The 25,496-nt window shown below is 38.7% G+C and overlaps 1 protein-coding gene across 1 annotated transcript; it reads left to right on the forward strand.

The window, feature by feature from the left end:
• The first annotated feature begins 1,048 nt into the window (after nucleotides 1–1,048).
• HHEX (hematopoietically expressed homeobox) lies at nucleotides 1,049–18,440 on the forward strand. Its single transcript, XM_018558686.1, has 4 exons — nucleotides 1,049–1,415; nucleotides 9,955–10,133; nucleotides 13,276–13,326; nucleotides 17,973–18,440. Exons 1-4 carry the CDS (start codon nucleotides 1,049–1,051, stop codon nucleotides 18,204–18,206), a joined length of 831 nt encoding a protein of 276 aa, XP_018414188.1. The 3' UTR covers nucleotides 18,207–18,440.
• Nucleotides 18,441–25,496: the final 7,056 nt, after the last annotated feature.

A 25,496-nucleotide genomic window follows, 5' to 3' on the forward strand; every position in this document is an offset into this window, starting at 1 on the left:
ATAATAATAATAGTGGTGGTAACAGTAGCAGTGGTGATAGTAGTAGTAGTAATAAAAATAATAATAGTGATAGTAGTAGTAGTAATACAAATAATAATAGTGGTAGTAATAGTAATAATAATAGTGGTATTAGTAGCAGCAGTAGTAATAATAAGAGTGGTGGTAGTAGTAATAGTGGTGGTAGTAGTAATAAAAATAATAATAATAGTGGTAGTAGCAGTATAAAAATAATAATAGTGGTGGTGGTAGCAGTAATAATAATAGTGGTAGTAGTAGTGGCGGTAGTAGTAGTAATAACAATAATAATAATAGTGGTGGTAGTAATAATAATAATAATAATAATAGTAGTAGTAATAATAATAATAATAGTGGTGGTAGTAATAATAATAGTAGTGGTAGTAGTAATAATAATAATAGTGGTAGTAGTAATAATAATAATAATAACAATTTTGGTAGTAGAATTAGTAGTAATACATCATGATACAATTTATTATGATCATCATTGCTATAATAATGACCATTATTTATGGGTACTCCCTGACTTTGTGTGCCGTGTTACTGTTTTTTGTGTATTGCCAGCAGTTTTGATGAAGGTCTTTGCACCCACGATACACCAACACATGTACAGCTCCAGTATCTTCATAATCACAAGCGATGATAATGATGATAACATTCAGCAGGATACATACTCTCAGTACAGTGAGCCAGCCTGTCTCTAGATCAGCATACAGATTGCCCGCCGCCTCTGATTGGCTCCCCGCGGCCCTCACTCACAACAGGACTGGGCGTGGTTAGCTACCTGAGCCAATCAAGCCGAGAAATAGCCAGGGCAGGAAGCGCAAGACCACGAGGGGTCCGCCCACTGCCAATAGAAAGCCATGGAGGCTTGATATGGGGCTGGGTACATGTCAGTGATCCGGACAGTCGCCGCTGGTGCAGTTTATACCCGTTGTGGGCAGCAGAGCGGGCACCTTTCCTGGGTGGATTACTCATCACACGGAGGATTCGCTGTGGACAGTAGTAGGAGAAGGGGGAGCAGAGAGGAGCCATGCAGTACCAGCATTCCAGCTCTTCTGCCATGGGTCTCAGTGTGCCCTTATACGCGCCCACCCCCCTGCAGCCGGTGCACCCCACACCCTTCTATATAGATGACATCCTTGGGAGGAATGCAGCTTCTCATGGGACATCGGCCATGATGACACCCACCCTGCCATCTCCTAACTCATCCTTCACCAGCCTGGTGGCCACTTACAGGACTCCGATCTACGAACCCACACCCATCCACCCAGCCTTCTCCCACCACCCTGCAGCCCTGGCGGCTTCCTATGGCAGCAGCACCTTCCAGAGCCCCCTGTACCCCTTTCCGAGACCCATGGGCGAGTATACCCATGCCCTCATCAGACACGACACTCTGGGTAAGTTCGGGGTTACTTGGCTGTGTAAGATCGGTGTTTGGGTAGGGTTCATGCTCAGATAGCAGGGGATCCCTGCACCCTTGCATACCAACCATGGGGTGCCCCATGCACCCCTCTATACCATGGGGTGTCCCCTGCACCCGTCTATACAATGGGGTGCCCCTGCACGCCTCTATACCATGGGGTGCCCCCGTCACTCTTGCATGTCTGTTGTGTTTCTTGTAACTTGCACTGTACTGCTAGAGATCGCTCGGAGGAATCGAAATCTGCCTCTGTGGCTGTTTTGATTTGTACTCAGATCTAGCTCAGAGTAAACCACAAGAGCTTCCCATCAGTCAGGAACACAGGCAGGTTCATCTCATAGTCACCGAGCTGATTTAAATCTTCACTTTGAAGAAGAAAAACAAATCAAAACTTAAAAAAAAAAAATCTAACAACCCAAATCTGATACATTAAAAGTAGGTCATGTACCCTGAGTGCCCCCCTGCGGGCACCACGTGATGAGATGAAAGGCTGGCACCGATACCATGTGTCTCCTCCTCTGCCATCCCTGTCCATGGCATGTCTACTGATTTGTGTGGATGGATCGGGTCTGTCCCTTCAAATCGCACACAATAGGGTTTATTTGATATATCACGGTGACATGTCCACTCATTACCCTTAGAAAGATGAGGTCACTCACTGAGCTCTTTTTTTTTTTAAATAGCAAGAAATTATTTTTGTTGATTGGCTAAATGAGTAGAAAATGTGATTAAAGGAATACCGTGTTCATCGTAGGCAAGGGAATTGGGAGAAAAACCTATTTCAGTAGGTTTCGTTTAGTGCCCTCAGTTGGCAGTAAAGACTTGAATATACAATATTATAAAGTATTATTTATAGACTAGTATTAAACTAGAGTATTATACAGTATATAAGGCTCCTGAAGAATGTTTTACACTATTCTTAGTGAATGAAGTGAAGCTTCAACCCTCCAATCCTGTGCAAGGCAAAATCCATTTATTTATTTGCATTTTGAACAATGTTGGTCAGTAAATGTTCATTTGATTGGACACAAGTTTATGTTAAATAAATAAATATTTGTTTATATTGTGCACACTCACACAGCTTACTGTCCAACATATATGTCACAAGAGAAACATGCATTTATATAATAGATATGCATATTTTTATATGTATTTACAAAAAAGAAAAAAAGATGGTGGTGTTGGGGGGGATTTACTAAAGTTGTACGTGCTATTCGCTTTGTGAACTGTATGTTCACCATGCAAAGTAAATGTTAGTAAATTAAGTGAACCTGTGTCCACTGTGAACACTCAATGGTGTGCATGCAAAGATCCATTTTTTTGCATTCCCTGACACAGTGATCAGACATTTCAAGTGAACACAGGGACACATTAAATCAACAGAAAAGTGAACACAGGAACACTTTATATCACCAGTAAAGTGAACACAGGAACACAGTATATTACCAGTAAAGTGAACACAGGAACACAGTATATCGCCAGTAAATTGAACACAGGAAAACAGTATATCACCAGTAAATTGGACACAGGAACACAGTATATCACCAGTAAAGTGAACACAGGAACACAGTATATCACCAGTAAATTGAACACAGGAACACAGTATATCACCAGTTAAGTGAACACAGGAACACATTATCACCAGTAAAGTGAACCCAGGAACACATTATCACCAGTAAAGTGAACACAGGAACACAGTATATCACCAGTAAAGTGAACACAGGAACACATTGGAGGGAATTTATTAAAACTGGAGCAGACAAAATCTGGAGCAGTTGCCCGGGGCAACCAATCAGCATCTCTCTTCAGTTTTCTCAGGTAAGATTTGAAAATGAAAGAGAAAAGCTGATTGGCTGCAGTGCAAAAATGCTCCAGTTTTGATAAATTCCCTCCATTGCATCACCAGTAAAGTGAACACAGAAACACATTAAATCACCAGTAAAGTGAACACAGGGACACATTGTATCAACAGTAAAGTGAACACAGGAACACACCAGTAAAGTGAACACAGGGACACAGTATATCACCAGTAAAGTGAACACAGGAACACACCAGTAAAGTGAACACAGGAACAAATTATATCACCAGTAAAGTGAACAGCCTGTACTCCTGTAGTAATTAATTCTCACTTATTCTCACCTATGCTCAGACTCTCTACATGCCAGATGACAGGTGCTCTTTATGCTCCTAGAATGCACCTTATGTTAGGTTCTGCTGGTTATTGCTGATACTAGGGTACATGGATTTTCAGGGACAAGCTGTGAGAAGCAGTCATTGTCCCTGGGAGTGGTGTTGTGGTGTAGTTTCAGTGAAGGTCAGTAAACAGTGTTATCTGTTGTCTTTATAGGACAGGTTTGCAGGGATGCTGAGCTAGGTCTCTGGTTCCTGTGGCTGCTCCCCAGGGATGATGCTGAACAAGCAGTGCCTTGGCTGTGCTGCTCATTAGTCTGGACTGGTCAGAGAGGTGCAGACTGACCCCTTTCCGTTCATACAGGAAACCTTGAGCTCTTGATAGGAGTAAATCTGGCCTCAGAAGCTGTTAAGTGTTTTCCTGGCTGCCTCTTCCTCGGAATTCGTGCACACTGTTGATTATTTTATCGACATCCTCAATACAGACAAATTCAGGAAACACTCGGCTTCTGATAGCCAGGATCCGTTTTTCTGATATTGTTCATTTCCTCTGTGTGGGATGAGACAGTGCAGTGGCTAAAATAACCAGTTGCTTCCTATTTTTCTAAGGGCTGTTTTTCTACACAGCTCCAACTGACGCAAGCAGAGCCTTTCACAAGAGAGCTGAGCCGCCGCGGCCAGGCCAGGGGTCAGAGCCTGCTGAAACACTCACTGACAGTAGTAACCCATAGCAACCGAACCATCATGACAAGAGGGGTACCTACATGGACACAAATGCCTGCATAATGCCAGTATATGGGCACAGAGGGCAGATGTATGAAGGATGTGCCAAGCAAAATATTTCCTGTTGCCTCTAGAAAACATCCAGGGCCCACATTTCATTTTTAGACTAGTACTGCAGGATATTTCATGTTGCCCCTAGCAATCGTCCAGAGTCCACCCTTTATTTTGTAGACTTGACCTGTAGAATATTTCCTGTTGCCCCTAGCAATCATCCAGAGTCCACCTTTAGTATTAGACTGGTACTGCAGAAAATTATTTGTTGCCTCTAGCAACCATCCAGCGTCCACCTTTAATTGTTATAACTAGTACCTCTTAGCAATCATCCAGAGGCCACCTTCAATTTTATAGTCTTGACCTGCAGAATATTGCTTGCTGCCCCTAGCAACCATCCAGGATCCTACTTTAAGTTTGTAGACTTGAGTTGCAGAATTTCTTGTTGCCCCTAGCAACCAACTGGAGTCCACATTTCATTTTTAGACTAGTACCGCAGAATAATTTTTGTTTAGACTTGAGTTGCAGAATTTCTTGTTGTTCCTAGCAACCATCCAGAGTCCACCTTTAATTTTATAGACTTGAGCTGCAGAATAGTTTTTGTTGCTGCTAGCAACCATCCAGAGTCCACCTTTCATTCTATAGACTTCACCAGCAGAATATTTTGTGTTGCCCCTAGCAATCATCCAGGATCCTATTTAATTTTTCGCCTTAATCTGCAGAATATTTTGTTGTTGCCCCTAGCGATCATCCAGAGTCTTACTTCAATTTTTAGACTTGCACTGAAGAATATTTCCTGTTGCCCCTAGCAACCATCCAGAAGCCACCTTTCATTTTTAGACTTGTACTGCAGGTATGACATCCGGCTTCACAAAGCAATAACAATAGGTTTAGTATCTTTATTGTAGTCATGTGACTGTTATTCTGGAATCTCATTGGACTAAACTGAGAAGAATTGTGGAAATAAGTATTCGTACGCTGCTGCGTTAGGTTTGTGAATTGAGCTTTATGGGAGTTACATTTTCTTACAGCAATCCTTCCTTCCATACTTCACCCCCAACGTGACCTCATAGAGGACAATCACACCTCGAGATTTGTAACTGAGCACGTTGGGTAATTGTGCAAGTCTTTGTGTTGCATCCCATAAGTGTGGAGGAAACACAGAGAAGCCATCCATAAATAATACATATTTCTGTGTTTATTATAAGAATATAGACAGTTATGTATGTGTACTACAGGAGCAGAGTAAGGACTGTTCACTTTGGAAAGGGAACATTCACAATGCAACCCCCCCCAAAAAACAAAAGTTATGTTCACTTTTGAAAACCCAATCGTTACAAGGACACATTTCAGGAACATGATTGGGTGATTGAAGCAAACACCTTTGCAAAATGAATATTCTATTTAAACAAAAATATTCTCTATGCACTAGAGACCAGTTTCATGTCTGAAATACCTTTAGAACCGCACAATAAATTGCACCCTTGCATGCAATCATTGATTTATTTTCCCAACTGATCAGTAAACCTAAAAGAACAAAATCAATTTAAATGTAAGAGCTGCAAATATTTCTAAATCTGTAACTGGATGCCTGCACAGAAAGTGAAACTCCCGGCAGTTGTATTACTGTGTGCAGCAGACTATTGCTCTGTTATCTGCCATTGCAGGCTGTGAAAGGCTTACAAGTGACAGTTGACTGTATTCTTTCCAGTATACCGGTCAGGAAGTCATCTGTGTGTTGGAAAATGTCCCTCCCCGCAACAGTAGTTTCTGATTCAGCTCTGAAAAACTCTTGAAAGTTTGGTTTAGTTATATTTGAATATTGTAAAACAGTTGAATGCAAACCATAGTGTAATGGTAGTGGCCCTATAGACAAAATTATATTACTGTTTAGACTAGAGGGATATTTCTGATATTATTTTATTGATAGGCAACAGCCCTATACAATCCATCTTCTAATCATAGTGGCCCTATAGACAGAATTATATTACTGTTTAGACTAGAGGAACAGTTGTGATATCATTTTATTTATAGGTAACAATCTTATACAATCCATCGTGTAATGGTAGTGGCCCCATAGACAGAATTATATTACCGTTTAGACCACAGGGATATTTCTGATATTATCTTATTTATAGGTAACAGTCTTATACAAACCATAGTGTAATGGTAGTGGCCCCATAGACAGAATTATATTAGTCTTTAGAGGAATATTTGTGATGTTATTTTATTTGTAGGTAAAAATCTTAAACAATCTATCGTGTAATCATAGTAGTCCTATAGACAGAATTATATGACTGTTTAGAGGAATATTTCTGACATTATCTTATTTATAGGTAACAGTCTTAAGTAATCCATCTTGTAATTGAAGTGGCCCTATAGACAAAATTATATTACTGTTTAGAGGAATATTTTTTAATTGATATTATCTTATTTATAAATAACAATCTTATACAGTCCAACGTGTAATCATAGTCGCCCTATAGACAGAATTAAATTACTGTTTAAAAGGAATATTTCTGACATTATCTTATTTCTAGGTAACAGTCTTATACAATCTATTGTGTAATCGTAATGGTCCTATAGAAATAATTATATTACTGTTTAGAGGAATATTTCTGACATTATCTTATTTCTAGGTAACAGTCTTATACAATCTATTGTGTAATCGTAATGGTCCTATAGAAATAATTATATTACTGTTTAGAGGAATATTTCTGACATTATCTTATTTCTAGGTAACAGTCTTATACAATCTATTGTGTAATCGTAATGGTCCTATAGAAATAATTATATTACTGTTTAGAGGAATATTTCTGACATTATCTTATTTCTAGGTAACAGTCTTATACAATCTATTGTGTAATCGTAATGGTCCTATAGAAATAATTATATTACTGTTTAGAGGAATATTTTTGAATTGATATTATTTTATTTATAAATAACAATCTTATACAAGCCATCGTGTAATCATAGTAGTCCTATAGACAGAATTATATTACTGTTTAGAGGAATATTTCTGACATTATCTTATTTCTAGGTAACAGTCTTATACAAAATCATCTTGCAATCGAAGTGACTCTATACAGAATTATTTTAATGTTTGAGGAATATTTCTGACATTATCTTATTTTTAGGTAACAGTCTTATACAAACCATCTTGCAATCAAAGTGACCCTATACAGAATTATTTTAATGTTTGAGGAATATTTCTGACATTATCTTATTTTTAGGTAACAGTCTTATACAAACCATCTTGTAATTGAAGTGGCCCTATAGACAGAATTATATTACTGTTTGAGGAATATTTCTGACATTATTTTATAGCTAAAGCATTTATACTGTTACATTTTGACAATTAAAAAAGTCTAGCATTTCTGTGCTTGTAGATCACAATAAAACTGACTGGTCACTTTCTGCCAAGGTTGCCTCAAGAAAATGTTGATGTTTTCTCCTTTTTATATAAGGAGGATGCAGTCACCGTTAGCAATTAATGGCTTTTTATGGGAAATCATATTCGAGGCAGGCATATTCCTTTCACAACAAGCCTGGAACACACTTACACTTACCGTAGAATAGTGGACAGGAGGACCAGCAGGATTGTATTTGCTGTATGTCAGGCGGATAGAGAGCAGGACATACAGGAAGCGTGGATATCCTTTGCTACAATCTGACAAACAAGGCGATGGAACTACAAGTACCAGCATGCCTTGTAAGGTCTAAGGGGCTCCAAGTCCTACTAGGCACCTAAGTGACATCTGCAGGGAATTTTAGTTTTGCAACAGCTAAGGGTTATTTGATACTCTGAGAAATGTAGTTCATCTGAGATGAAATGCAACTCAGAGTTCTTCTATAAATAAAATAATGTTTAATTACATTTATGGAGTGATTTACTAAGACTGTCCAAGCCTCTAAATACAATAGAACTTTCATCAGTTGGTTTCTGTAGCTTAGGTTTTATCAGCACAAGATTTATAGATATGTAAATTATTAAAACAGAAGCGAAATCCCTATTTCCAGACTACGTTATTTTATATTTATGATCTTTAATGGTGGTTACCCGGAAGTTTTCCTTCCAGAAGACTGTGCTTGTCCTATTGAAAGTCTGATTTATGGGTGCAGAGTGAGATGGACCCCTGTAGACTGTATTGTTTATCCTATTTTTCTGTATTTAAAAATAAAGAATAATTAGAAAATCAAGTTATTTTTAAATAAGTGATATTGTGGAGACTGATAGCTAACTTTCTGCCCAGACATCCCATAGAAGAAAATTACTTATTGCTGTTTGGTTGTCTCTTTTTTTTTCTGGCAATAAAAACAAAGAAAGAAGAATAAACTGCACAGCAATGTCACATCAATATCAAAGATTTCAGTTTCCATGTGAGTGTACGAACCTTGTATCTATTACAAGATGTGTATAGATGTTAGTCTGTGTGTCCACCTGAAATAACCAGAAAGAGGGAATATTCCTTCTATACTTCTGAAGGGTTTTTTATATAATGCAGTTTTTTTTTTGTTTTTTTTAAATAAGGGGCTGCTTTGCTGGAGGAATGTGCAAGCCACATATGCATATTGGTGTGACATAGATTATCTTCTATGAGTATCCCCATTTCCCTATAAATTAAAATCAGTCCACAGCTGAACGTGACTGCTATGTCCTTAAGTGCTTTGTCTACCCCAGGGGTAGGCAACCCCAGCTATGGGGAAAATCCCATCATGGTCTTCCTCTGGTAGTCATGCCTGTGGCTGTCAGAGTCTTGCAATGCCTCATGACATTTGCAGTTCCACAACAACTATAGTGCAGAGGTTGCCCAACCCTGGTCTACCACAATATTAAACCACAGATTTGCTACAAAAGTTATTTTGTGTGTATTTATCTAATGTGTTCCTTTTATTGCCTTTTAATGCATACATAATCAATTCCTTGTTCTATATATAATGTATAAAATATTATATTCAACATAAATCTTTTATTTTAAGGCCCGGTGCAGACCTAAGCGATCTGGGATCGCACGGTCCTGCACAATGCAGACAGCGATTGCCGCGCAGATGTCACCCGATTAAAATCAATGGGGCCGCGCGGCAATCGCAGAAAAAGGGTACATGTACTTTTTTTTGTGATACACGACGCACGGCTGTTTTAGCTGTGTTCGGATGCACTGGGGTGCCATTAGAAAATATTGGCACCCACAGCGCAACCATTTCTGCTGGGTGACTCCGTGACCGCGCGGCAATCCATGCGGAAACCTGCACGATTGCCGCGCGGTGAGGTGTCGCCTAGGTGTGCTGTAAATGGTGTTTTTTGTACTACAAACTTTGCATTGCCCAAGTCTGACGGCAAAGAAAAAAACCCTTTAAAACTAAAATGTTACCAGCTCTAAAGGCTCTCAAGTTGATTGACATGAAACGACTGAGTATGAATGTTACAAAAACGTATCGCTATCAGTGATCTTAGCTGAGCTTAGTTGAAAGGTTGACTTGTTTTTACTGCCTGTAAATTTACCTTCTTGACTTCTTTATGTACAAGACAAGGGCCTAGGAACTGACCTGGACTTGCTACCCTGCAATGATATGTAGATAAGGTGTCTGATGTTGTATTATACTTTTTGCAGGTAAACCTCTTCTGTGGAGTCCCTTCATCCAGAGACCCCTGCACAAGAGAAAAGGTGGCCAGGTCAGGTTTTCTAACGACCAAACCATCGAACTGGAGAAAAAGTTTGAATCTCAGAAATACTTGTCCCCACCAGAGAGGAAGAGGCTGGCCAAGATGCTGCAGCTCAGCGAGAGACAGGTAAAGAGGAAACCAAAGGCTGAAGACCCATCACCATTCTCTGAAATCCAATATGAGAATGTCATTGCTCCATCGCAGCTGCTATACCCTCCACCCTTCTGCCCCAAGATGTTCATATTAATGTAGATGCTGTAGAAATAATACATGCATGGAATCAGAGGTTTTGCAGCTTACTTGACCATTTATATATTGACCCAACCCTTATTCAGTTTTGGATAAATTGGTAGTTGTAAAAGTAGGAGGACCCCTGCTAAGTTTTTATTGCTGTCTGTTTTCCTGCCAGGTAGTTTCACCCTTTCTACGTGCCCTGGTGACCAATGTCATTGAGTGATGGCAAATCTATTTTACAGTTGTCACCGGAACAAGAAGTAAGAGGAAATCTTCTAATGGGGACACCTACACCTGTGACAATTGTCTGGGAGGGGAAGTCCCCTTCTTTCCTTGAGAATTCATTTCACGTCCTGTTGTATTCATGGGACAGGAAGTGGCGGTACTTCTTCCCGATGAGCCGCAGCCAGGAAAAATAAACTGACAGACTGACAGGGGTTTTAACTTTTGCATTCTCTATCAAAGACTAAAAAAAAAAAAATGTATAAAAAAAGAGTATTGTTTGCATTGTTATACAGTTGGCAAAAACCCCCCCTAAAATTGGAATTGCAGACAACAACCATACTAATAGCCATCCTTCTACTACGGTGTCTTTGGCTTTTGTTCTCAGGGAAGAAAGAAAGAAAATGATAAAACTATTTTATGAATTGATTCTCCAAGTACTTCCACTGCCTGCCATTGTTGTTTTGTAATTACTGGTATTATTTTCACTTTTAGCAGTAATAATTCAAACATTATATCTATCTATCTATCTATCTATCTATCTATCTATCTATCTATCTATCTATATACATATTACATAGTTACATAGTATCTGAGGTTGAATAAAGACACAGGTCCATCAAGTTCAACCTTTGTGCGTGTGTGTGTGTGTATGTGAGTCCCTGTATGGTCCTAGATTTTTAAGAGTACCTGTACCTCTGTATGTTACGGTCTCTGAGGAAGGTATCTTATTGGTTTTTAAATGATCCAATACTCTCTGCTGATACCACTGCTTGTGGCAGAGAGTTCCAAAATTTAACCGCTCGAACTGAAAAAAGCACCTACGCCCTGTGTGGTTAAATATTTTCTCCACCAGTTTAAGGTGGTGGTCTCTATTCTTGGTTGGAGTTTACAGTAAAAAGTTTTTTTGCTGATGTTGCCATCACCACTAAACATTTTGTACATCAAAATCATGTCCCCTCCTAATCACCTCACTTCTAGCGTGAACAAGTTTATATTTAGAAACCTTGTCTCATAGCTCTGGTCCTCCAGCCCTTTAATTCGTTTTGTATCTATCTATCTATCTATATACATATTACATAGTTACATAGTATCTGAGGTTGAATAAAGACACAGGTCCATCAAGTTCAACCTTTGTGCGTGTGTGTGTGTGTATGTGAGTCCCTGTATGGTCCTAGATTTTTAAGAGTACCTGTACCTCTGTATGTTACGGTCTCTGAGGAAGGTATCTTATTGGTTTTTAAATGATCCAATACTCTCTGCTGATACCACTGCTTGTGGCAGAGAGTTCCAAAATTTAACCGCTCGAACTGAAAAAAGCACCTACGCCCTGTGTGGTTAAATATTTTCTCCACCAGTTTAAGGTGGTGGTCTCTATTCTTGGTTGGAGTTTACAGTAAAAAGTTTTTTTGCTGATGTTGCCATCACCACTAAACATTTTGTACATCAAAATCATGTCCCCTCCTAATCACCTCACTTCTAGCGTGAACAAGTTTATATTTAGAAACCTTGTCTCATAGCTCTGGTCCTCCAGCCCTTTAATTCGTTTTGTTGCCCTTTTCTGGACTCTCTCTAGCTCAGGGTCATATTAAATACACCACCTCTATCCTCAGTTAGACTTTCTAAAATAATAATACAGGTGAAACTCGAATAATTAGAATATTGTGCAAAAGTAATTGCAGTAAGTGCTGCAAAAGGGGCCCAAACCAAGTACTGAGTACATATGCATGCTTGTACTTTTCAGAGGTCCGATATTGTTCTATGTACAACCCTTGTTTTATTGATTGCATGTAATAATCTACTTTTTTGAGGTTGTGGATTTGGGGTTCTTGGGGTTTTCATGAGCTGTAAGCCATAATCATCACAATTATGACAAATCATGGCTTGAATTATCTTGCTTTGCATGTAATGAGTCTATCTCATATATTAGTTTCACTTTTTAAGTTGCATTAGTGAAATAAATGAACTTTGCACGATATTCTAATTATTCGAGTTTCACCTGTATAATTTGATGTTTACATTTTTAATAGCTGTGTCATTGTATTGTTTATTAGCAGTACTAATACATGATAGTTCAAGAGTTCTAATTCATGATTAGGCAATTAGGATGCTATTTGCACATTTCCCCTTCTCATCTTATCACTACTCTAAAATCAGTTCATTGGGGTTGGTTTACTAAAACAGTAGAGGCTGTTCAAGTAGCAAAGTGACTGTATACTTTGCAAAGTATATATTCGCTTTGTTTAGGAAAAAAGACGGGTTCACGTTGAATGTCCAGTCATTTGTGAGGGAAATTGGAAACACAGGATTGTTGCTTGCATGTGATTGGATGGTTCTTCACTGTATTCACTAAGCTAAGTGAACATTCCCTTTCCAATATGAAAATACACTTTACAAAGTGAACAGTTGTTGTTTCTTTAGTAAATCCACCTCATTGTTGTGCTACACAATTGTTGTGCTATTTACACTTTGCATTGTTGATTCGCTCTGTGGGGTTGATTTAATAAAGGAGCTAAGTCTGTTCACTTTGCAAAGTGAATATTCATTAACCTTTGTGAATAGGACGAAGCTGTGTTCATTTCAATCATCCAATCATGTTCAAGGCAAATCCAATTTTTTTTGTTTTTGAACTTCCTTTGCACATGCTTAGTGAACCCAGCATCATAATTCGGTAAGCTACGTGAACAGTCTCCTTTAGTAAATCACCCCCGCTGTCTTAGTTGCTTTGTGTTCTGAACCGTGAATACATATAATTAAAATTCATATTGCTCCATTTCTGTGCTGATAACAATCTCCTATCCATCCTCTGCAGGTGAAGACCTGGTTCCAGAACCGCAGAGCCAAATGGAGGCGGCTCAAACAGGTAAAGCAAATACATTGGTTTCTATGGTGGTTGCAATCGACTTATCATTTAATGTGATCAGCCATTCCCAGTTGTATGCCCAAGTCATTTGGGTGGCTATGTAAACTCTTCAACTTGATTAGAAAAGCAAACAGTGCTGTAAGTGAATCGGAGACCTGCTCAGGCAGAAATAATGCTAAAAGCTTCTAAACAGGAGCAGATAGATGGCTCAGGCTACTATTCTCCCATAGCGGCTATTAAAGCAGCCACTAATTGTTGTGTCAAGCCATATGCTGCTCATCTTATTAGGCTGCACCTAAAGTAATCCTGTTAATGACCTGCTGCATCAAGCCTGTGTTTTCACAAGCGGCACGCAGACCAGCAGGTCAAGCTTGTACTTTTCACACCTTTGTAGCTAAGTGGGTGCTAGACTTAACAAATTGACACTCAGATGTTGTGTATGTCTATTGATAGTCTAGACCAAAGCTGCGTACTCTACTGCATCCTAATTGATTCTAGAACTACAAGTACCAGCATGACCTGACAGCCTTTTGCTGTCCAAGGCTTCTTGTCTATAACTGCAGGCTTACTGGGACCACTGTGTCCCATTTATGTGCATTTGAAACAATCACAACCATTTAATATATGTAAAAAGTTCCCACAACTGAAATAAAATTGAGATAGTTTGATGGGCATCCTATTGCTTTTGTCAGCTGCATGTATCATCATCTGTACTAAGAACTGTCTGTATTGCTACATGACTAATCAAATTAGTCCTTTCATTTGTTATTTCCAGTATTTATATAGTAACAACATATAATTCAGCACCTGAATACACCAGATAACATAGATGCATCCACTTCAGTCTGTACCCCACACTGGGACAGGACAGTCTGATGGTCTACCACACTCTCTAGGGGCAATTTTGGAAAAAAGGTCAATCAACATAGCAGCAGGGGTGCTTCCAAGTTCCTAATAGGCCGAGGGTACCTCTGGGCACACATATTAAGATGTTGAGGGGCTGTAGAATACTATGACGTTTTGTGTATTAAAGTCTAAAGGCCATGGATTTTGCATAAAATGTATCATCTTCATATCTCAAAAAAGACCCAGGCCACTGAGTAGAAAGCCTGGGGCATGTGCCCTGGGTGACAGGGTCTAGTAACACCCCTGCATAGCACTATGTTTTTGGATCGTGTGAGAAAACCCATAGAAAATCCATGCAGATAATGTTCTAGGTGAAATTGAAACCTAGGAGCTAGGGCTGCAAAGCATTGTGCTTGACTTGAATAAATAACCCTCTCTATGAATTGCCAGGAAAGTCAAATGTGACATTTGGTACTTTCCTTCTGTGGGGTTGTGATACAGGACGCCAGCTTTGAAGTACCCACCCATTACTATAGTGCCACCAGTTTTGTTAATCTTTGTAACTATTACATATTCACCCAAGAATGTCCTTAAAACCTTTATTTAATTAAGTCATGTCCTGATCATAGGCTCAGCTTCATTCACCAGATCTAAGCTCCCTGATGTTCTGAGGTGCCACATAGGGATGCACCGATACCAAGTAGCGTACTCGGTACAAGTACAAGTACAGATACTTTTCGAGCTCCAAGACTAGACTAGAGAAAAATTAAAAAGTTAGGAGGCAGCTGTCATTTGTAAGGAGCACACGGAGCTCCTTACAAATGCACTAATGATTTCAGGACAGTGGTGGAGCGCCAGAGCTAGGTCCCAGCTGCAACCGCAGCAACACTGGTAGTTCTCATGAAAATGCCAAGTATCGGCACTGGTATCTGAAAAGTATTGGTGCATCCCTAGTGCCACATATGCCCCCATCTAATATTCAGAATTCACACAGGTTGATTTAAAAAGATTAATTATGGCTTTCCTGTTTCTGGTCTCTGTGAAGTTACTTCCCAGTCCACCTTCTTGTCTTGAATTGTATACTTTAATATCTCAGCCGACCAGTGATGGGCAGTGGACTTGTGGCACTGGAAGCATTGCCAATAATAGCCAGTCAATCTTGTCCTAATGTAAGTCATAGACATTAAATGTTTGTTAATCACTTTTGACAATGATAGCCCCTATGTCTACAGTTATCTCACTGGGACAAAGGGCCAGCAAGATGGTCATCAAATCTGATTATTTTCATTTGCATCAGGCAACAATTTGAAGTTTGTTAATCACCAGCAGATGCCATCAGCCAGGGTGTATCTGAGGGAAAACTGGTCAGGTTATTGTTTAAAAAGATGTCTACAGCATGGTCTCACTTTCCCCCCTTAACAAGGTTTAGGGGTGAGCTGGCTAGCAAAGATATCTGAAGGTTGTCAGTTTGTGACTACAAGTCTAGCTGCTGACCAACCACTATGGTGATATAGGAAGCCAAGAGACCCTTAGAATCTCTCATTTTACTTTATATGATCAATGTGATCCTAAATCATTGGCCACATAAATAACACATTTAACTTTTGTTCCTTAACTCTCATTCATGATCTTAAATTAAAGGTTGCGCGTTTGTAGCTTCATGCCTTGCAAGCCAAAGTATTTCCTTAAGCAGTCTTAAATGTTGCATAGCCTCACAGGGTACACTTTGTTGGGCATATTTACATTACTAGAATTAAAAATAACCATTAGTTTTGTTACTAAGTATCTATTAATTAGATTTTGCTAAACTGAACAAATTCCGGAATTAATATTTTTCAGAGTTGTCTGTCGTGAGGATTTAGTCATTATGGTTATGTGGTTATATTGTTTTCTAAAGTTTCTACATGAGGTTACAAAACTGCATTTTACACTTAAAAAATAGACTTTTTTGAGGTTTGCTAGAGTCTGGTGAAACCTTGTAGCTGCAATAAAAAAGTTATGTAGATGTAGATGTTTTCAGCTACAAACTGGCATAAACCAAATTCTATTTCCTGTAGCTATATAATGCTTACACATTTGTGTGTAGCTCTAAGACCCTAACACCCTAATCATACTGTTCTTGATTACCTATATTTGAAGAATGAATGTGCCTACAAGCTATCAATGAATGATATTTGTCTGTCATAGCCCACAAACAGAAGGTTTCTGTTTGTGGGCTATGACAAATGGTCATAAATATCATAAATGGTGGTTTACTCATCCTGCTCTCTACAAATAGACTGTGACTCTGCTTTCCTTAGCCTACACAGACCTTACATCTCCATGCCCTTAGTGCCCAGTGGGGTGGGAGTGAGAAGTATGCAGCCATTGCCCATTTGCTAAGGGGTGAGGATGCCCCAAGTTGAACTGTTTTACATTTTACACTTACACTGTGCTTAGGCTGTTTAGTTTCCTTTGCATTACAAAAATCCACAGGTCCTTTGTGCAACATCTGAACAAAGACTCCTTCAAATGTCATACAGAGTCATGTTTTTTGCTCCTTGTCATTAAACATGATAAACCTAGTGTAGATTTAAACATCAGTAACCAGAATGGAAAATTGGATGAGAGGGTTAAGGAAACCCTTTAGTATACACTATGTAGTTCATTTACTAAAGGAGTAGAGCATGTTCAATTAGCAAGATGAAATTCCAGTTAACTTAGTGCATGAGGTGAAGCTACAAATTCACTTTGCCAAGAATGTCCAATTATCTGCAAGGAAAACCGATCAAAAAACAGGGTTGAATAGAAGTGCATCTTTACTAATGGAAGGTGCCTTTTGGCTGCATGAATTCTGTGCCTGTCTGATTCATTTCTGAATAGTTTAATGCAGCACATAAAATAAAATTCAGATCACAGGGAACTGATACTAAATCATCAGGGTCAGCAGGAAGAATGCAACACTTACAGTGGTGGACAGAATGCCACCCTTCCAGATATCTAAAAAGATAATTGGTGTCATGCTGCTAGCTTTGCCAAGTGTCATTTGGCCAGGACTTATGCAGGCACCATCAAATGAGAGGTCATTCAAACACAGCTCAAGGAACCATTAAAGGAACACTAAGGCGCTACGGAGCCCTGGTTCGAAATGGCTGCTTTAATGTCTTGTCATCATTGGGATACTGAGTTGCCTTTCTATACTTAAAGCAAACATGTCATGATAGGACTGTAGGAACTGCCATGGTCCACTTTTTTCAGAGCAGCATGAAAATGCATGTTGCATGTTTCACGGATGTCATACTGTTCCTGCTCATATTGGCTGTTGATATGACTTTTGAGGAGCTTGCAATATTTTTGTTGTGTTAGCACAGTGCTAGATACACTCTAAGAAATCAAATAGCTAGGAGCCCTAAAGCAATTAAACCAGATGCCTAATGTTCTTTACCGGCCTTTCTTCACCTCTATTGCAAATGCCTACTGAGGATTCTGTTTGGCTTAAGAATAGGACTGACCAGCTTCTGAGAATGTTTCCACCACTGTGCTAGCAATTTAGTACAATGTAAAAAAGAACTTGCGTTTAGAATGTTATAGGACACAGACTGAGGAATGCTTGTAAGCATCAAACATTATAAGGGTTTCAAATAACAGTGCAATCAACCATGACAGTTGTAAATAAGCTACACCCTTATGATAATGAATAAGGCCCAGTGTGAAAACAATGTACTGCTCATTTTGAAACTTACTATCATAACACACAAAGTAGAGTTTCAGGCTACAGAGGCCGCAGTTCATTAAAATGCTAACTGACATTTCTATTTTAGGAGAACCCCCAGGGAAATAAGAAAGAAGAAACCGAAAGTCTAGAAAATGACTGTGAGGAGGGTAAAGAGAACTGTTTAAATGCTGAGCAGAAGAATAAGGACTCATCTTTAGATGGTTCCATGTGCTCTCCCTCCCCTAATTCCCAGGAGAACCTGGACACGGATATATCAGAGGATTCTGATGAAGAAGTCGACATCGAAGGTGACAAAGGCTATTACAAGTGTACCCACTGATACTTATCTCACCAAGGACCTTTAAACTCAGCTTGCACTTTAACAGAAGCTGGATTCTTCACCCCCTAATTTTTCCATGGGGTAAGGACAAGGGTAGAGTTTGATGTACAGTGCCTTAGCTGCAATGTAAATATTGGTTTTTCAGGTAATGGTCAAATGTCTATGTCATAATGGACCTTAAACTAAGGCAGGGGTTGGAAACCTCGGCACTCCAGCTGTGGTAAACCTACAAATCCCATAATGCCTCTGCCTCTGGTGGCTGTCAGAGTCTTAAAATGCCTCATGGGACTGGTAGTTTCAGCTGGTGGGCCGAGGTTACCTGTTCCTGAACTATGGGGTTAATTGTTATACAGGGCATGTGTTATTAATATACAAGTGCCTATTCGTTTTGATAAAAGTAGACTTGAAGATTTTCCACTGGATTTCATAAAATTTTCCAAAGTTTTAAATTAGCTTTAACAGACTTCTATCATTTGGTGAATGTAGGCTGTGGCTGATGTATATAACATATTGCACCATGCAATAGAGAAGCATGTTAAGTTTATCATGGCTAACACCAGGTTAGCCCATCAGCGCTTAGCATATATATGAACTGATACTTGCTGTGTTTGATACACAGATTCTTTTTACTAAATAATGCTTTATTCATACTGAGTATTGTTTTTCACAAATTATATTTTTCTGGAATAGAAAAACAAATCTGTGGGTTTGACTTCTCAGCAGCTGAAAAACTTAAAGCTAAATGATTCTTTTCCAAAGCAGAACAAGTAACCACAGTTAACATGGAACAACAAGTGTTGGTGTTTTATGTGAGATGCTACTGTGCCTTCAGCTTGGTCACCAAAATTATTCTGTGCTCAAGCAAAAAGATGAACTCCCAAATAAAATATGCCAGCACCCAAATGAATGCCATTAATAAATCTCACAGATATAAATTTGTGTGCCGCACTGTTCTGTAATGATGTCTTTGCAATACATTTTGATAGAAATTATGAGATTATCAATTGTTTTCTAACAATAATTTATTGCACAGACACATATTTATTACAAAATAGCATGGCACTCATATTTATATATTGGCTACGTTCACACAACCGTTTATGCATTAATGCTAAACTGCAATGCACCAAAATGCCTTTTGGATGTGTTGCATTGCAATTTTTTAGTTACTTCATTTAAGATGACTTGAGATGACTTGCAGGTCACATATTCTTGACCGTATATTTTGGCTACACTGTCCTGTGTGGACAAGTCCTTAGTCCAGTGTAGTTGAGGGTAAACTTATCAAGATACCATCCTTCTCAAGGGCTCCACTTCAATATAAAAAATTCCTGCTTCCCCCTCTCTATTTTCCTTTCACCATTTCTGACTGTCATTGTCAGTCTGTGTTATACATGGCACCATAAAGTTATATGGCCTTACTGTGTGAGCTCAAAGAGTTTAATAGTTATGAATTACACACAATTATTCTATTGTCTACCATTTATAATGTAAATGTTTGCATATTTTTATATGCATTTTTTTATAGGGTAGGCATTCCTAATTTGGGTATTGTGCAGATGGGATGTTCCTTATCTCATACTTTTGGTAGAGCTATGGGGCTGATTTAGAGAAGCAATTTTTATACTAGTAAAGTGATGAACCCAACCTACCTAAGTAGAACTGAAACCAAAACCTTTTTTTAGTTTTGGATAGAACAGGGGAGGGTTACAACCCATGTCATCTTTTATGCCATCTGTGTCCCATTAGGGAGATTTCCCTTAATCTCCTGTCCGATAGTCACAACAGGAAGGGCAAGGAAATGAATCCTCTGTGGTCAACAGGGACACTAGAACTAGTGTCCCATTGGAAGACTTCCCATCTGTTCCTGTTCTGTTGACAACCCAAAATATTCTCCATTACTTTCACTGTCAGTGATAACAGCCACCTGGACAAATACAGAGGGTGAATCTAAAGGGGACACAGACAGCAATACAAACCTGACAGGTGTTCTGATCCCTCTGCATTCCTTTCAAATCTTAAAACAAGTTTTGGCTTTAGATATACTTTAAGGGTGAAGCTAGGTGAAGTGGGTGCACCTATGTGAATTTTTATATATCCAGCCATGTGCATGGCAATTTTAAAAAATTGAACTTCTTCACAGGATTGTATGTTCAATGTGGAGTGTGCCTTCAAACGCCTAATCATGCACAGGGGAATTGAAGTAACTACATTTCCTTATGCACTATTTAAGCAGTGGATGGGGTGGAGGGTCTTAATGTTACCATGTGGAAATGTGTATACTGCACACATTTGGTTAGAAGTGGAAAAGTCCTTTAAACTCAACACTTGAGAACGGGACACATATGGAGATCTGATAATTGACATCTTTGGTAAAAAGCCATCAAAATCTGGAAACCAACGCTGTCTACTATTGTAAAAGCATTCTTCTGACAATAAACAGTGATGTGTCCTAAATATCAATTCTTAATTATAGTAACCCATATCAACCAGTGATGTGTCCTAAATATTATATCTTATTTATAGGAACCTATATCAACCAGTGGTGTTTCCTAAACATCAATTCTTAATTATAGGAACCTATATCAACCAGTAGTTTTTCCTAAATATGAAATCTTAATTATAGGAACCTGTATCAACCAGTGATGTTTCCTAAATATGAAATCTTAATTATAGGAACCTGTATCAATCAGTGATGTGTCCTAAACATCAATTCTTAATTATAGGAACCTATATCAACCAGTGATGTGTCCTAAATATCAATTCTTAATTATAGGAATCTATATCAACCAGTGATGTGTCCTAAACATCAATTGTTAATTATAGGAACCTATATCAACCAGTGATGTGTCCTAAATATCAATTCTTAATTATAGGAATCTATATCAACCAGTGATGTGTCCTAAACATCAATTGTTAATTATAGGAACCTATATCAACCAGTGATGTGTCCTAAACATCATATCTTAATTATAGGAACCTATATCACCCAGTGATGTGTCCTAAATATCAATTCTTAATTATAGTAAACTATATCAACCAATTAGAATATCACTTTGCTGACGTCGGACCAGAAGACAAGGAATTCTGATTGCTTGCTGTGGGGATATTGCCTTTACCATATAGCCTTCTTTATGGAATCTGTGACCAGTAGTGCATTATTTTCTATGCACTGGTGTATGTATATGTTTGTATATATATGTTTATTCATGCCCAAATCGCAACAAAATACTGTTTTGAATGTAAGTTGACCTGAATACCAAATATATTTTACCATAAAGTTTACTGTTTTTATATTGTATATATGTAATTTATATATGTTTTGTACATGTTCTGTGATTGTATACCTCAGGTTTGTTTATATGATTTGTACATATACTTTTCCTAAGACAATGAAAATATATTTAATTTTTTTTGTGGCTAAACCTGTGGAATAAAATTGAATTTTGAAAAGAAATCAGGTTGTTCGTTCTTTGTGGTAGATTTTATTTTATTTTTTTTTAAGTTAAAAAGGACCTTGTTAACAGCTACAAATGGTATACTAGATAATACAAAATGGGGAAGAAGGTAATGTGAAAAATCAACACGTACCCATGAGTCAGAGCAGCTTATATTGATTAATAAGGATTGAGATGCATTGTTAACATCCAAAAACGTTCAGTCATTGACCTCCCTTTAGTTAATAAAGGTTATCTTATTTCTCTGAAATGACTTGTTTCTGGGAACCCAGACCAGAAAAGTGAAAAAAAACAATATCCTATTAAAGAGCTTTCAAAACCATTTCTACAGTCCAAATGCATCACCGTTTCTACAATCTCTAAATACAAGGACAACGTACCGGCACTTGAAATACATTTTATATGCTGTACTATTATTTTGTAGTAAAATATTTTACTAAAAACAATATTACAATACTTTGTTTTTATATCTGTAGAATATTCACATATTGTTCACATCAAATCAATTCCAAGTATACATTTTAAAAGACCACAGCAGAAAACAATTGCTTAATAACTCAGCTGATATACTGACTTGTATACACTTTTACATATTCTGACATTTTATTTTATATTTGGTTAAGCACCAAAAATATTTCTATATTAAGTATAGAAAGTAAAAGAAGAATTGCAACTTTGTAAAAGTTTTTTATAGAAATAATTCACTGCACATTAAATAAAGTTATACAAATGTAATACGAATTGTTAAAATATGTTTGTGTAGGAATTAATTCTGTTATATAATTTTTTTTCTAGAGTTACTTAAAGTGACACTAAACTCAGGAGTTAAAACTTAAAAATACATTCAAGTACCTTAACTATTAACAACAATGTATATTATTTGTGTGTCACTCGGCTGTAGATCCTCAAATCATCTCTGAACTGGTGCTGACACTGTCCTTCCTTCTGGAGGGTGACTACTTTTGTTTCCCATGGTCTCATGTGCTAGGTGCATTGTGTTGCCATTCATTCAAATGACACCCCAATGCAATGTATTGCATTGCAGTTAAAAAGTACATACACTACTTTTGTTCATCACAGTGCAACACAACCTACAACGATATTGTGGCCACCGCGAGATGCGTTGCAGTGGTGTTCAAATGGATGGCAATCCACCGCACCTAGTGCATAGTACAACATACTAGGTGTGCTGTGCAGTAGCATGAGCTAAACACAAGGTACAGGGAGGTGATTTTTATCAAAACTGGAGCAGACACAATCTGGATCAGTTGCCCAGGGCAACCAATCAGCATTTGTTTTCTTCAGTTTGTTAGTTAAGATTTGAAAATGAAAGAGAAGCTGATTGGTTGCTGTGCAAAGCTGCTTTAGATTTTGTGTGCTTCAGTTTTGAATGGTGTGAAATGGCCTTCAAACAAGCTTTTCCTCTCCATATATGTCTAGAAAATGCAAAACTCACTTGAAGCAGGTCAAGTGCAAGTCAGAAGGAGGTCAACTGTAGCTCAAATGCAGGTCAGAAAGAGATAACGTGCAGGTTAAAAACACCCGTCAATGAATTCTGAATAATGTCATAAGCATTTCAAATTGATGTCAAACTGATGCCATTGACGCAAGACCAAAACCCGTTGACTCAAACCCCTAATGGTGTCCAGAACGCCATCTGCAGAAGGCTGGTAGTGTGAACAATACCAATTCACCTATTCAGTATTGTTCTATGTTTCTGATGACGTACAGACTTTTCTAAGCCCTATTGTCAACTTTTCCTCCTATTTTTAATAGCGAAAGCAGTTCAATTCTAATAATGATGTCTTAAAATATACGTTTTTGTTCCCTCTATTAGCAGATGTTGTAGTGGTACAAATGCTGGGAAACCTGCCATTAAAGAGTAATAAAGTCTAACACGCTGGTATGGTCAACTTGAACTAAAGCAACCGAATATATATATATATATATATATACATATGAACAAATATATTCCCTTAAGCAGAATTATCAAATTCTGTAACTTTTATTTCCTGCATACCATATTTTTATTGTATACCATATACTGTAAATTTCCTGTATACATTTGTTTGTTACATTTGTCATGTTGGCACAGTAGAATGATTCACAACGCAGCCTTTAGGCAATAGCAGAATGCATTGTGGACAATAGATGTGGGAATTGAAGTGCCACATCAATAAAAATAGTCTAGATATAACTTTATTGCATTAGGGTCAGAAGACATTCAAGTAAAAAAGCCAATGCGTTTAGGGGATTTCAGCTCAAATGAAGACAGATCACTGTGGAGGTGCTGAGAAAAACCTTGATTCAGCCATGTTGCCTGCTGCAACAAAACATTTAAAAGGTAATAAATATTTAGAAAATATATATATTTAGTCGTGCTCTGTAAATGGGGCCACATAACTAACATATAGAGGTGTTTTGACTGCAAAATATCTTACCTAGCCTATCTCCCCTATGTAATGTTAAGGAGGGGGTTGCAAGACGTTATATTTACTCTAATGAACTCTGTCTGTACTGTGCTGTCTGACCTCATTATCAGGTGTGAACTAGATTTGAACACTGTCTGTCCTAACAAAGGGTTAAAGACTTGTATATTAATGAGGGGAAGCTCAGTCTCTCCCTCATTTTGTCCCTCTACTTTCCTTTTCAAGCTGCCCAGAGTAGCCTGGAATCTGCACAAAGGTCTTCACCAAAGAAACATCTAAAAGAACATTTTATTAAAATAATATTTTTATATATGCTGTGTGAAAGGGAACATAAACATATATAGGAGTTTTCTCAAATTTGATTGTATGCCCATCATAAGGGAAAAAGTATATGGGCTGACAGAGAAAACATTTCCTGATTGTCCTCAGTGCAGCTTGAGTGGGAACTATAGCAGTGCTTAAACTAGAAAAGATGGTACATGCATGAATCTATAACCAGCCTTTATAGCAGGGCGCACATTGGGAAGGCTTACAACAATACAATGCAAGCACCCAGCACTGTGTTTTGGGATGTGGGGAAGATAAGCACTACCCCCATAGTCGAAATACTGGAACCCGAGGGTTGCGGACAATGCAAAGGAGGAGGCAAATACTGCAGCTAAAAGTGCTTTTCTGATTATCAGATCCGCTGGGCCATAATTTTTTTTATCACCTGCTCTTTTGGAATAGTTCAGTAGCACCTTCCCGCTTCCTAAATTCTGACCCAGGTCGAGGATAACATTTCCTCTAACCCCCCCCCGTTCCTTCCCCCCTACGTCACATTGATCATCCCTATTTTACATTGGCCCCCGAAATCCCATGATGATATCTCAGGATGCTCACATTGCTGACACCTGGTTCTTGCAGCCAAGAAAGATTCTGCTTCATAAGGGGGCCGCCTGCAAGAACTAGAAAGAGACAGTTGGCTCCTGATCACAGGGAAAACAAAGATGGCGGCATAATACCAGAGCTGCAGCAGAAGAGTGGCAGGTGAGAAGAGGACTATGTGGGATTCAGTGGGCTTGTGAGTATGTTCATGCTCCGTAAACAAACACAAATGGTAACAGGCAGTGGCGGAACTACCGCCATAGCGACCCATGCGGGCGCTATGGGGCCCGCAACAGACGGGGGACCGGTCAGGAGCAGAGCTCACAATCTTCCCGGCCGGGCCCCTACCAGCGTCGGACTGAGCATACAGGCATTGCCCGAGGGTCAAAGATGGGGCCCGTCAGCGACCCCTGAGCCCTTTTCAGCCCGCATGGAAGGGGATGCCGGTTTGTTAAAAGATCGGGATCTCTTACAGCGCTGCGGCCGAAAAGAGCTCTGAGGTGGGGGCGTATCACAGTGGATGGGGGCAGACCTAC

This window comes from Nanorana parkeri, unplaced genomic scaffold (assembly GCF_000935625.1).
Source record: "Nanorana parkeri isolate BGI_ZX_2015 unplaced genomic scaffold, ASM93562v1 scaffold353, whole genome shotgun sequence".
NCBI classification, from domain to species: Eukaryota; Metazoa; Chordata; class Amphibia; order Anura; family Dicroglossidae; genus Nanorana; species Nanorana parkeri.

Coding starts and splice junctions, on each gene's coding strand:
- HHEX (XM_018558686.1), top strand. CDS start 1,049: ATGCAGTACCAGCATTCCAGCTCTTCTGCCATGGGTCTCAGTGTGCCC. Junction 10,134..13,275: donor TGCAGCTCAGCGAGAGACAG/GTAAAGAGGAAA, acceptor CATCCTCTGCAG/GTGAAGACCTGGTTCCAGAA. Junction 13,327..17,972: donor AATGGAGGCGGCTCAAACAG/GTAAAGCAAATA, acceptor TTTCTATTTTAG/GAGAACCCCCAGGGAAATAA.